Source organism: Pelodiscus sinensis, chromosome 1, assembly GCF_052426305.1.
Source record: "Pelodiscus sinensis isolate ZL-2025 chromosome 1, ASM5242630v1, whole genome shotgun sequence".
NCBI classification, from domain to species: domain Eukaryota; kingdom Metazoa; phylum Chordata; order Testudines; family Trionychidae; genus Pelodiscus; species Pelodiscus sinensis.
This window is the reverse complement of record NC_143052.1, coordinates 256257387-256270734: the sequence shown is the minus strand read 5'-3', so window position 1 is coordinate 256270734 and position 13348 is coordinate 256257387. Positions and strand designations below refer to the sequence as shown.

The 13348-nt window shown below is 42.3% G+C and overlaps 1 protein-coding gene across 3 annotated transcripts in view; it reads right to left on the bottom strand.

The window, feature by feature from the left end:
- The window catches only part of DZIP1 (DAZ interacting zinc finger protein 1), an 84761-nt gene that overhangs the window by 20440 nt on the left and 50973 nt on the right, over positions 1–13348 (bottom strand). For all 3 annotated transcript variants that reach the window (XM_075918814.2, XM_075918812.2, XM_075918813.2), the window contains 2 exons: positions 12943–12999; positions 1907–2052 (listed from right to left, as the gene is read on the bottom strand). In XM_075918814.2, coding sequence (XP_075774929.2) covers positions 1907–2052; positions 12943–12999 — 203 coding nt within the window. The remainder of the gene's footprint in view (positions 1–1906; positions 2053–12942; positions 13000–13348) is intronic.

Genomic DNA, 13348 nt, shown 5'->3' with positions numbered 1-13348 from the left:
TCTGGTGAAAAAAACCCATAGAGAAGTCGTCATCAGATTCGGACGCAATTTTTTCCCGAGAGAGTGATTTCTGTGATGTGAACATAGCAGAGCGCACTCAGCTTGTAAAAATGGTGAGTTAAAAGTTGATGAGACTAATAAGTTTCTGTGTTGAGCGTAATTCCCAACAGGTGCTGTCGGTGCCGTAGTGGGAGGCACAGAGACTATCTGAGGCTCTGAATCATGCCTCAGTGCAGAGGGCAGTTGTGCCGCATCAGGCACCTCTGTGGTGGCAGCTGAGGTGCCTGTTAACGTGATCGGTGCCACACTCTCATGCTGCATCGGCAAAATTATATCATTGTCAGATGGTGCTGCAGCTAACGAGGCAGGCAACTTGAAGCCTGTTGCCTCGGAGCACGATTTAGAGCATGCGCGCTGTTTGTCTCTATTGGAGGAGTACTCATTGGGGAGTAACGGTAGTTCGAATCAGGAGCTTTAATTCGAATTACCTAGCCCGTGCCACGTGTAGCCGCGGGCAGGGAGTTTGAACTATGGGGCATTTAAAAATGGCGGTGCCCGGGAACATGCAAATAAAGCCCAGAATATTTAAATCCCGGGCTTCATTTGCAAGTTCAAATGCCTACATTAGCCACCCTAGTTCGAACTAGGGTGGCAGTGTAGACACACCCTCAGAGACTGCAGGAAGGGATTAACTGGAAGAAAAAGAAAAAAACCCTTATACTAATCTAGATTTTTTTTCAACTAACGAAGTAATTGACTAGTTAAGTATTTAAACTCACTAGCTAATTAACTACTATGATGAATTTTACTGGTTTTAAGAAGTACAGTCATCTAGACGCGAAGAAGCCAGGGAGCACTGCTGAGTCCGTCCATAGCCAGAGGCGGTAGAGAAGGAACTGAAGAGTGGGGGAGAGGGGCTCACGCATGCGTGATGCCTGCAGCCTAACAGCACGCGGCTGCTGGTGCACGCATGCACGGTCCCAGGGACACTGCTACAAAATCTCTGTTCTGAGGCTCAGCAGGGGTGCACCGACCTAATGTGGAGCACCCTAGGGGACATCTCTCTCAAAGAAGTGGCTGCTGTCTATTGGGCCCTTCAGTAATGGGCAAGCCCAGATCCCTCTGACCAGCCGCTGGAGAAATGGCCTAAGTCCCAAGGAGCAGATAAGCCTAAAATAGAAGCCCAAGAAAGGGGATGGGAGTTCAAACAACCCAGGGAGAGAGCTGAAGACACCGAAGAAGGCCAACAATTAGTTGAACTTCGTTACGCCCTGCAGGGGATTGAAGTTAAGGAGTAAACCTGTCTGAAGAGCTGGGACACCACTGAACTGTTGAAGGCAAAGTCTCCAAGGAGAAAGCCCTGGGGGCACTGTTACTGAACAGGACAGAGACAGATTTGACGGTAGACTAGAAAGGGCTGAGACCGAAACACAGAGACAGGGCTGCAAATCAGCAAGGACATGGCTGGACCTCTGTTACTCTGGAAGAGATTCATCCATTTCAAATATGTGTGACTTAGCCGGAGGCAGTGAGGGCAATGGACAACAGGGGCACTAGGGAGAGAAGAGAGTGCAGTATCACACCCAGCCAAGCAGTGAGTATACCCAATCATAAACATTACTATGGAGCGCTGGATAAAGGCACATATTACAACAGCACAGAAACACCCACTATAACTTCCCCACAGGAACTACTGAAACATCCAACCTTAAATTACTGGGCATTAAAGATAAAATACATGATCTTGAGGATGAGGATATTTCACTCTGACTCCTCTCAGGAGTGAGATTGGAACATAATGGCCACAAAGGGTTATGGTAGGAAAGTGAAGGGGAAAGTGGAAAAGGGGGAAACAAAGGATCTTCTCCACTATTTAATGAAGAATAATAATTTAAAATAACCTTACTGCTTTAATTCCCAAGGATTCCAATTTCTCCACCAAGGTCTGCTCCAAAACTATTCGTAATTCTTTAGTTAATGAAGGATTAGTCTTCAAAGCATTTATTAAATGTTGCTTACTTCTGCTTATTTTGTGTTCATTTTTTTCTAGATCTGCAATATGATTGGAAAATTATATTCAAAGGTATATTTTAAAAAGACACAGAATTGATACACAAGACGAGACAAAGACAAAGCTGCATTTTTTATAACACTATACACATGTACACCATTTTCTTTGTGTAAAGATATTTTGTCTATGCAGTGCTGCTTTTTTTTTTTAACAAAATCTGGAACTAATTTATAGAAATATAGATCTACTTAGAATCTCTAAGATGTCACAATAGATTGATTTACAATCCTTTTTCATACTATGTCTATGTTGTGAAGGCACATGAACAGATATGGAAATATGGAGAATACTATATATTCTGGAAAGGAAAATTATTTTGTAATAATTAAATTCTCTAACGATAATGTTTGATAACAAAGCCAAATTCTGTGTCATCTCTTCAGAGTGGAAATATGACAAGCTAGTAATTCTTCTCATTTCCTTAGAAGCTCCCCAAACATTGAAACATTCTCCAATAAGTCATCAGGTAATAGCTCCTCCTTCTCAAACTTTTGGAAGTGAAAAGCAAATTTAAATATTTTAGTAAGTACAAAAATATAGTCTATCAAATTAACAGAACTCACATGATAATAAGGCATGCCTTAAAATCCCTTAAACCCGAATACAGGATTCTTTTTTCCTTTGAGGACTGATGGCATCATATACACTTAGCCTACATCTACGCTGCAGTGTTTTTGCGCAAAAACCCACAGCGCATCCACACCTCGAGTGTGCTTTTGCGAAAGTAAATCAACAGTAAAACAGCAGAAAAGAGGGCTTTTTGTAGTGTAGGTTAACCTCCTTCTACAAGGCAAAACTCTTTTTTGCGCTACAGCTGTTGCTCTGATGGCACAGGTGCTCTCATGGCAAGAGTATCCATGCAGTGTGGATACTTTCTTGTGCAAAAGCACATCTCAAAAGCAATGCACTTTTTGCGCAAGAAGTTTTCGCGCAAGAACTCTTCTGCAAAAGACCTGCAGTGTAGACGTAGCCTAAAAGTAGGAAAGGTCAGCTGTATTCTTTATCCTTGTGTTAGCTGTTACTGATAACAAATCTTTCGGAGGAAATAAAACATCCTCAAATCAGACAAGTAAAAGATTAAGGGCTAGATTATGCCCAGGTCCAACATGGCCACACAAAGGAGTGAAGGGAAGCAAAGCCCTCCTCACCTATGAGATATGCAGAACCTCCCTAACATGTGGCTTTGGCACAGCAGGAACATTACTGGACACCTCTGACTTTACCTGTGACTAAATGGGATGAACCAGGCATCTAATTCCATCCAGCAATAGCCAACAATGCTAGCAGAGCATTTGAGAGGAGCATGTAACACTCCAAAAAGGGTATAATAGCATTGCTATGTGTCACCCCTTACTCAGAATCATGCCTAAAAGGGAGCAATGTAACCCTCTCTGATTTTTCATGTTTTATTTTAAAACAGATTTGTAGATTTGTCATTATTGTCATTTGTAAACCTTATGTATTTAAAACATGATTCAATTTAGCTTTCACATTTTCTCCACGGAAAATACTTACTGATTTTTAAAAATATCATAGAACTATTCACAAGCCTTTAAAATTACTATGTAACAATACAGTGATGCCTGGTGTTAGCTTTATAATTTCTGAGGCAAGAGTTTTCCCATAGATGACAGTACAGGTAAAACACAAAATACACACTTTAATTTAAATGTACAACAGCATCGATTTGGATTATAGACTAAAGCCAAGATTTTCAAAAGTGACTAGTGACTTTGGCTTCTTAGAATGAGACATCTTAACTGGGCCTGATTTTCAGGGATGGACTCTGAGCACTTTCTAAAACTCAGTTTTCTTTAAGGTGGCTCTGGCGTTACAATAAAAAGGAGGAGGCACTTAAAATCAAGTTACTTCTGAAAATCTTGAAAAGAAAGGAGAAAATGAAAGTGAGCTCTACTAAAAATGGATGAGGGCAGCTGAGTGTTCCTCAGGAAATCCCTCACTGACGCACTGTACAGAAGTAGTAATATTTGAAAGTAGTATCATATCTCTTTTTTTCAGGATTTAAACAGATTGCTTTTGAGGGTCAAGAAAAACTTTTCCTTTAATGTATAGTTCTGCCCAACTGTCTGTGCAATATGACATGAGAGAGAAGGTGTGGCCTTCCTCTGAACTATCAGGTACTGGCCAGTACCAGGAGCAGGATATCATACTAAGTGTTTCTTCTAGCATGGTAAATCCTAGGGCCCTGATTCTCCACTTATCCAAGCTGCACTCGGAGTAGAGGAGCTGCCACATACAGTGGGGTTTTGTACCCTAATTCACAATTGCCTAAGCCTAGCTCAAGTTAGTGCTCCACACAAACAGCCCTCACTTCACCAATTGCAAAAAGTCCCTCGGGTCTTCGGACAGTAGAAGACTGGGTACTTCAGACCTTAACTATACAACAAATTTCCCTCCTCCCATTTTGCTCACCCCCATCATCTTACACTGAGCATGGAAAAGTTATTAATACAGAAGACAGTGCTGCCCTCATTGGATTTAAAACAGTAATGGCTACGTCTAGACTGGCATGATTTTCCGGAAATGCTTTTAACGGAAAAGTTTTTCAGTTAAAAGCATTTGTGGAAAAGAGCATCTAGATTGGCAAGGACACTTTTGCGCAAAAGAACTTTTTGCGGAAAAGCGTCCGTGCCAATCTGGACACTCTTTTGCGCAAGAAAACCCCGATCGCCATTTTCACCATCGGGGCTTTTTTGCGCAAAACAGTTCTCAGTTGTCTACACTGGCCCTCTTGCACAAAAGCATTTGCGCAAGAGGGCTTTTTCCCGAACGAGAGAGTCATTGTATTTGCGAAAGAACACTGACAATCTTACATTAGATCGTCAGTGTTCTTGCGCAAATTCAAAGCAGCCAGTGTAGACAGCTGGCAAGTTTTTCCTGGAAAAACTTGCCAGTCTAGACGCAGCCTAATATGAACTATTCTACTACTATTCTACTACTCTGGAGAGTTCCTTTCCATGGGTCTTCTCTGGCCACTTTAAGCTTATGCAAAGTGGCCTTAGCAAACCACAGAACACTTCCTGATGATCTTTTGTTAATTAATTTGATAAGAGGTTATTTTGGTTAGTTAATATTACTGTTTTACAAATATACAAAGAGCTTCATAAGAATGTATTCATTTGTGTAAAATTAACACATCCTGATAACTAGAGGAATGTATGGAATATGCTTATAGCAAGTAATTTTTAGATCCCCATCAGAATATGCTGAATCTGAATAGAGAAATTATATTTCACAAACAGCAACTACAAATGGAATAGTCATACGTCTTGCTCATACATCTAGCATATTCGAAATTACAGAAAAATATTGTAAAGGTACCAAACAATGCTATCCATTTCTTTTTCCAAATAAATTGCTTACAAGGAATACCCACTGCATTTTGACTGATCGCATCATTACCTTTTTCCTCTTCTGAAAGCTCCTCTATGGGCTCCAGTATATGCACCAAGAGTGCCTTTTCTAATAATGAGGAAAAATAGGAATAGCAGACAAACAGGATAGAAAATAGTCAAGATCAAGATCCAAAGAGGGAAAGTTATGAAAAAGAATATACAGAGATGTAATTTCTGCTTTTCTTTTTCCTGACTGCTGACAAACTACCTCACAGATCCAAAAACTAAGGGCCCTATTCATTGTGACTGTTCAAAGTAGTAAACATTACATTTGATAGGACAGGAATCTGATAGAATACTCAATTTCTAATTGAGCTGTTTTTTAATTTAGCTGTTGAGTTTCCCCAGCGTAAAATTCACTGCAACAAAGTTACCAAGTTTATTTGCAGTCGATATCCTGGTAAGAATTACAAAAAGTAAATGTAAATAGCAAGCTGCATTAAAGACAGAAGTAGTCAAAAACATAATGCAAAAATGTATAAATGAGTAAAGTTAATTAAATTGGAGAAATATTGATTTGCCAATTTACAAAGCCAAAGGGAGATGATGATGTATAAACAAATGCAAAAAGGGAAGGATTGAAATCCTGTCCCCAATAAAATTAGTGACAAAACTCACATTGAACACACTGAAGTGATTCTTCCAAAGATTTGACAGATTTCACTTGCATCCTCCTGCACATGTAAAAGTTTTATATAAATGAGGCCAGGATGTAGGATTTTGTTGTAATTCTAGCTTTAAAATTATTAATGTTTCTAATTTAAGAAGAGAAGTAGGAAAGCATGCAAATATATTTTATAAAATACTAGGGGGCTGCACCCCTGCTCACTACACTTGTCAACCCCGCTCTCTCTGGGGGTAGGTGTCTGACCGAGGCGAGGGTGCAGGAGCAGGGTGTCTGACCAGGGGCTAAGGAGCAGGAGTAGGCTGGCGGTGTGGGATTTCAGTGGAAGAGGTGAGTGAAGGGACTGGGGGGTGCAGGGTCTTGGCTGAGAAGGTGTGTGAGGAGGCTGGGGGGGGAGGGCTGTGTGGCTCCTGACTTTCAGGAGCTCCGTGAGTGAGGAGGCTGTGAGTCTGATGAGTGAAGGGACTGGGGGCACAGAGTCTCGTCAAAGGGGGTGGGTGAGGTGGCTGAGGGTGCAAGGAGGGAGAAGGGCATGCAGCTCCTATCCCCCTGGAAGGGAGGAGGCCTTGCAGCTCACCCTCCCCTCCCCCCCCGAGCACCAGGGAAGAGGAAGGGTATGTGGCTCCTGCCACTCCCTCGCTGCTCCTGCCTCCTGGAGCACCAGGGAGTGGGGAGGGGAGAGGCTGTGTGGCTCCCCCATCCCCGAGAACCAGGAAGCGGGGAGGAGAAGAGGGAGGAGGCCAGCAGCTGAGAGTGGAGGGGCAGCGGGACACAGAGTGACATGATGACATCATTCTGCTATCCCACAGGAAAAAACTTTTTTATATATATATGGAGAGAGATTGAGGGTACGTCCACATTGCAATATTATTTCAAAATAACTATGTTTGAAATAACTTAGTCCGTATCTACACAGCTGGCAGTTATTTTGAAATAATGTCGAAATACTGTCAAACTGGAGGACTTCTTACTCTGACTCCTATAACCCTCATTGTACGAGAAGTAAGGGAAGTCAAGGCAGACTGCTCTATTTCAAAATAAGTTCTGTGTAGATGCTCCCAATTTTGAAATAAGCTATTTTGTAATAAGCTATGCAACTGACTTAGCTCAATTTGCATATCTTATTTCAAATTAAACCCTGTTGTATAGACACACCCAGATAAATGATTATTCTCACTGTGTAAACCAAATACTTATTTAAACAAAAATGAGAACCTCTGTTCTCCCATTCCTAAAAGTCAAAGATTACAAGTTATATTTTCATTGTTAAGTAGAGATAAAACAACTAAACAAATCAATTATCACATATTTATTTTAACAGGTTTTGCTGCATTTAATTTACTTTCGTTTGGGCACATGGAGGGGCTATTTTTAAATAATTATTCTTTTAAGAGGCAAAATCTGTCCTTGACTCCACAAAGGGTCCCCTAGCCCTAGAACTGGTTGTTCCATTGCATGAGTGGGGAAGGAAAGCTGCACTTTAAGGCAATATCTCCATTCCTTCATGGTTCCTGCATTATAGGGAGCAGGAGACAGATGGAGATATGCTGGTCATAGGTGGGTAAGGGTTTGGGTGTGAGAGGGGACAGAGGAGACACATCTATTACACAGATTCTCCAAACCTCTCTCTGTGCAGGGGTCAAGTGAGGTGCTGCACAGGCTTCTGAAGATGCTTCAGTAGGGTCGCTATTCTTCCTACATTCCCTAACTCTAAGGATGTGTCCGGCCCCTGACTTGGTTAACCATATAGAGTGCTAGATTTAAGATTTACCACTTAATTTGGCTCCCATATAATCTGTAACAAATTGTAAGTGCTGAGAAAGCTTCTTACCTACACTACTGCCCCAGAATGAGAATGAGATTCCGCAGACAGTACACTTCACAAGACCACTTAAAAGCAAAACTCTGCTAAGAGATTGCTTGGTCAGATGCATACTTTGCTGGCTAGCACTTGTTGGATTTGGCTACTGAGCTAGTTACTATGTAATTGGATTAAATATGTCCTCATAATGTCTACTTTCCTGAAATGCAATCTGTGTTAAGTGTGTCATGTCATCACAGCATAATGCCGTCTCAAGTAGTTAAACAGTAACAGGAAATCCTGATTTCCAGAAACCAAGGTTTAAAATAATCTGCTGCTCCACCTTATAGTTAACTGCTCCTCCTCTCATTAGACTGAGTTAAAATCAACACCACCTGGAATAGTAACAGTGCTGAAAGCCAGAAATCTAACTGTGCTATCCATACTATCTGTCATCATTCACTGTACCAGAGATGGAACCCTGTATGGTGGTGGAGAGGGACAGATGAGCAAGAAAAAGAATACAACAACAACAACAAATATTTCTCCAAGCAAGGTATGCTCTCCCTTTGACACTGGTGTGCACAAGTTTTAAGAAGGACTAGTTCACTCCATAAACATAGAATCCAATATAAGAAAACACAAATTGATCTGCAACTTGGCCTTCTAACAAATGGGTATGGAGATCAGCCTGCTCACAAATGCTCCCTCTCTGATTACTAAAGAGAAGCAAAGTTACCTGGGTCTCTGAGTGTCTGATTGGGCCCCCTAGCACCACATATTTGCTCACTCAGACCCAGTACATGGGTGTGAAATCTAAATACAAATATAATTATTTGATTGTTGGGAATCACATAATACAGGGCTGGGCAAAATATGGCCTGGGGTCAGATCTGGCCCACCAAGCCACTGGATCCGGCCCATAGACCACCCTGCCGGGACCTTCAGGCACACACAGCTGCTGTGGTTTAAAACACAGTCCCTGTGACTCTCTGCTCTGCAGGGATTAGAAGGCTTCATGTGATCTCCCCATGCCCAGCCCCAACTGGCCAATAAGGACTGATCTCAGCCTGAGAGCCTGGGGCATCACAAACCTCTTCCCCCACTTGGAGTTGAGAGCCACGTGGAGGGAGCATCCTGTATTTTCAAGAGGGACTGCAGCAGGCACCCCAACTCCTCCTGCAATCCAACTCCCTCCCCCAGATCACCATCCAAACCCTCTGCACCCCCTGCCCCAGGTGACAACTCCCAGACCTTGTACCCCTTCCTATACTTCTCCCCTAGGCCAGAATCATCTCCTGCACCTAAACATCCTCCCAGATCCTATACCCCAATCCCCAGACCCAGATCACAACCCCATCCTCCACCCAAACCCCATCTCAGACCCCATACCATCTCCTGCACCCCAGTCCCTTACCCCTTGCACCCTTTTGTATGCAGCCTCCAACCTAGACCCCTCACATCCCCTCCACAGAACAGTGCAGCACTTGACCACTTACCAAAATCTTGGAGTGCCCCTCCTACCAAAAATGATTGCCCACCCCTGACATAGTGTCTCTAAAGCAGATCTCAGACCCTCACTCAACTCTTTCTCTAAAAAATTACAAATATACGTTGGACAAGCATTTGAATTAATTCAAAATCCCCATCTCCACCGCATCACAAAACATATGCCCCTTTATTACATAGTTTTGTTTGTTATAAATAAAGCTTCTCTTGCTATCAAGAGAAGTGCATTTTGAAGCTGACTTCAGCACCACCCAAAATCAGTTAACCTTCAAGCTATAATGACATTGTCATGTCTAAATGTTTGTGCTTTTTGCATTGACATAGATATTGTAAAGCAATTTACAGAATTGCCTTTCAGGAGTTCTCAACATTCCTACCAGAACACTTTGCCTCTATTAAAATCTAGGCATGCACATCTGCACATCTACTCTTTGTTTAGTCTGCTGCTTCTTTATCCCAGTACCTGAGTGACATGATTACAGTCACCACACAAGGTGGTTAAGAATCTATTTTATGTAGTTCAGAAAAACTTAAACCGGGCGATAGAGAGTTCTTCAGTTCAAAGAGCTCTATAAAAATGAAGTACAGAGAGAGAGTGCAAGAAAAATCAACTTCCTCTTATTAAAAAAGGAAACAATAAATTATATATTTTTAATTTATAACCTCTGCAGTGGGGGTGGGCAATCTGTGGCCCGAGAGCTCATGCAGTCCATCGGGGTTCTAAGTTTGAACCACAAAACATTTTGTTTACCAAATTACAATTTCCATCCATGTATGCTTGTTCTTTTTCTTGGCTGATTTCCTACTTGGGGAATTTGTGGCCTACTTTTGCAAGACTTTCTGAGAGGAATCGAAGGATTTCCTCTTTGAAGTCCCTGGGTAGTATCGATCCAGTGCTATAGATCAGATCAGTCTCATTGGGGACTGCTGTGAAGGGGAGAGTCCAGATGCAGGGTCAAAGGTTGGTTGGAGTAAGCTTACCATCATGAGCAGTTTTAATTTTAGCATATGGCTCTTTTTGGTTCTGGATTTTAATTTGAGACAAAAAGTGCACTTCTGAGATGTATACCTCTCCAAGGCAATGAATGCAGAGGAAATGGCCATCTCTGACAGAAATGGCTTACCAACAGGAAAGGAAGCATTTAAAACTGGAAGAGTCAGTTCTTCGGCAAAGTGTCTGAGAAGCCTTTCCTTCTGCTATGTATATTGGACAGACTTCTCAGACACTTCGCCAAAGAATTAATGCCCACAAATCAGACATCAGACATCTTCACAAGGAAAAACCAGTTGCTTTTCATTTCAACCTACCTGGACATAGTCTTAACAACCTTACTACATGTATCTTACTTCAAAGAGACTTTAACACCAGATTACAGAGGGAAACTTCAGAACTTTCATGCCTAAATTTGACACTTTACGAATGGGCCTTAACAAAGATGCTAATTACCTTAACCATTACAAAGATAGTTTCCCTACTTATCACCCCTGTTTATCCATTCATTGACTCATAAATAACTATTCCCTACTTCCCTCTCCCTCACCCCATCTTCTGTACTGAATCTGATTTGTCAGCTTAATAATGTGTTCACTTTTTTCACTGTATTCCTTTGGTATATATGGTCATGCCAATTCTCTTCCAGAATACGATCTGAGGAAGTGGGCCTGGCCCATGAAACCTCATCACCTATTAAATCATCTTGTTAGTCGTTAAAGTGCTACATAGTTTTTCCTTTTGTTTGGGCTTATGTGCCTAACTCCAGGGAGGGGTTCATGATTCAAGTAGAGGGCAGCAAGTCACTCCATTCTGTCAGTCAGACACATAAAAACCAGGTCAATACCAGGAATGTGCCTAAATACTTTTGAGGATATGGACCTAAGCCTCACCCCTTTCCTCTGCACTTCATTCATATCTAATTTAGGTGGCTACCTACTCAGCTTGATAGATTCTGATAATTCCTTCCATAGGCACCTAACTCTCCCTAGGCATTTATGGAGAGTCTGGATGCCTAACTTGGGGCTAAGGATTCCATTAGAGGAGAGGGCACCTAGAGTTTAAGTGTTGCAACACTGAGTGAAGCCACACCTAATTCCCTCTGTGGATTTAGCCCTAAATGCCAAAATTGCTTTTGAAAATGAGGTTCAGGCTTCTAAGTCATTTAGGCACTTCTGAAAATTGTATCCAATATTAAACTTTCTAGAAATACTTCTACAGGTTGAACCTCTGAAAACCAGTACTTTCTGGTCTGGCAACATCTGTGGTCCGGCAGGACCACGAATGCTATTGGACCAGAGTGCCCAGGAGCCTAATGATAGGAGAGCCAGCAGCCCAGCTGGGGGCAGCAGGATCGGAGCCCCACAAAAGTTATGGGGACAGGCTGGAGAACTCTAGCAGACTGCGGCAGCATAGGACCGGAGGAGGAATAAGTTTAGCCACCCATGGCAATGTGGGGATGGAGAACCCCAGCAGTCTGCAGCAGCGCAGAGCTAGAGAAATCTGGCTGCCCATGGTTGCATGGGGCCAGGGAAGCATGGCAGTGCAAAGCCAAGGGCTGGAGAATCCCAGCTGCCTGTGGCAGCATGGAGCCAGGGGCTGGAGAATCCCAGCAGCATGCAGCAGCGCAGAGCTGGGGAAACCAGGCTGCCCACTGCAGTTCAGGGCCAGGGGCTAGAGAACCCTGGATACCTGGGGCTGGTGGCTGTTTTCAAGTATTAGATATCACAATATTGTGGGTTAATAAACCAATATATTGACCTACAGTACACAAAGATTATGCCTGGTTATGTCTGTTGTAATTTTTCCCCAACTAATAACTGAAGCCACATGAAAAAATATAGTTTTCTAAGGCTAAATCTCCACTTATCGGAGGACTGATGCTCTGGCAATCAATATTCGGGAATCACATTAGTGGGTCTAGTAAAGACCCACTAAATCAAATGTTGAGGGTGCCCCTGCTGGCGCAAGCACTCTTTGGTATTGCGAGGAGTAAGTGAAGTCAACGGGAGTGTTTCTCCCCGGGCCTCCCGCTGTGGTCTTGGCACCAAGCTCATCTTAAGATACATTGACTCCAGCTACATTATTTATGAAGCTGCAGTTGCGTACCTTAAACCGACCTTCCCTCTGCAGTGTAGCCCTAGCCTAAGACTTAAAGCACACACACTATTAAGGAAAACATCAGTTTTGTTCACTATTAGTCTAACAGAAAGTCACAATTTTGCATCCGCTCCACTGTTAGTTCTAATGTTCAGTTGGAAAAACAATTACATAGAATACACCATGAAGATAAAAATAACCTGTCTTACAGGAATCACTCTCAAAGCATTGTCAGTTTTTATGCCTATCTATCTCTATAGCACAGTTACATATATATTAGAACAATGTTTAATGTGATAATTAAAGCATAGTTAAATAAACTGTATTCTATACTGAATTTAAGTATTCACATAGAAAGGATCCCACATATGATAAATTGTGAAGACTAAGTATTACATTTGCAAGTACTGAAACTATTACAGAACTTACCGTGAGTGGCTGGTAGGCTTGATTTAGGTTCTACAGCATGCTGTGCTGGAGCATTCACTAAAAAAGCACAAAAGTAAGAAGCTAATAACAAATGTCTTACACTCAACAATAACAGATGTATACACTCAAACATAGCAGATATTATATAGAACTTCAGAGTTATGAACACCAGAGTTACAAACTGCACACCTCATTTGAAACCACAAGTATGAATTCAGGCAGCAGCATGCACACAGAGACACACACAGGCTGTGTCCAGACTCCATGCCTCCGTCGACGGAGGCATGTAGATTAGCCAGATCGGAAGAGGGAAATGAAGCCGCGATTAAAATAATCGCGGCTTCATTTAAATTTAAATGGCTGCCCCGATCTGCCGATCAGCTGTTTGTCGGCAGATCGGGAGAGT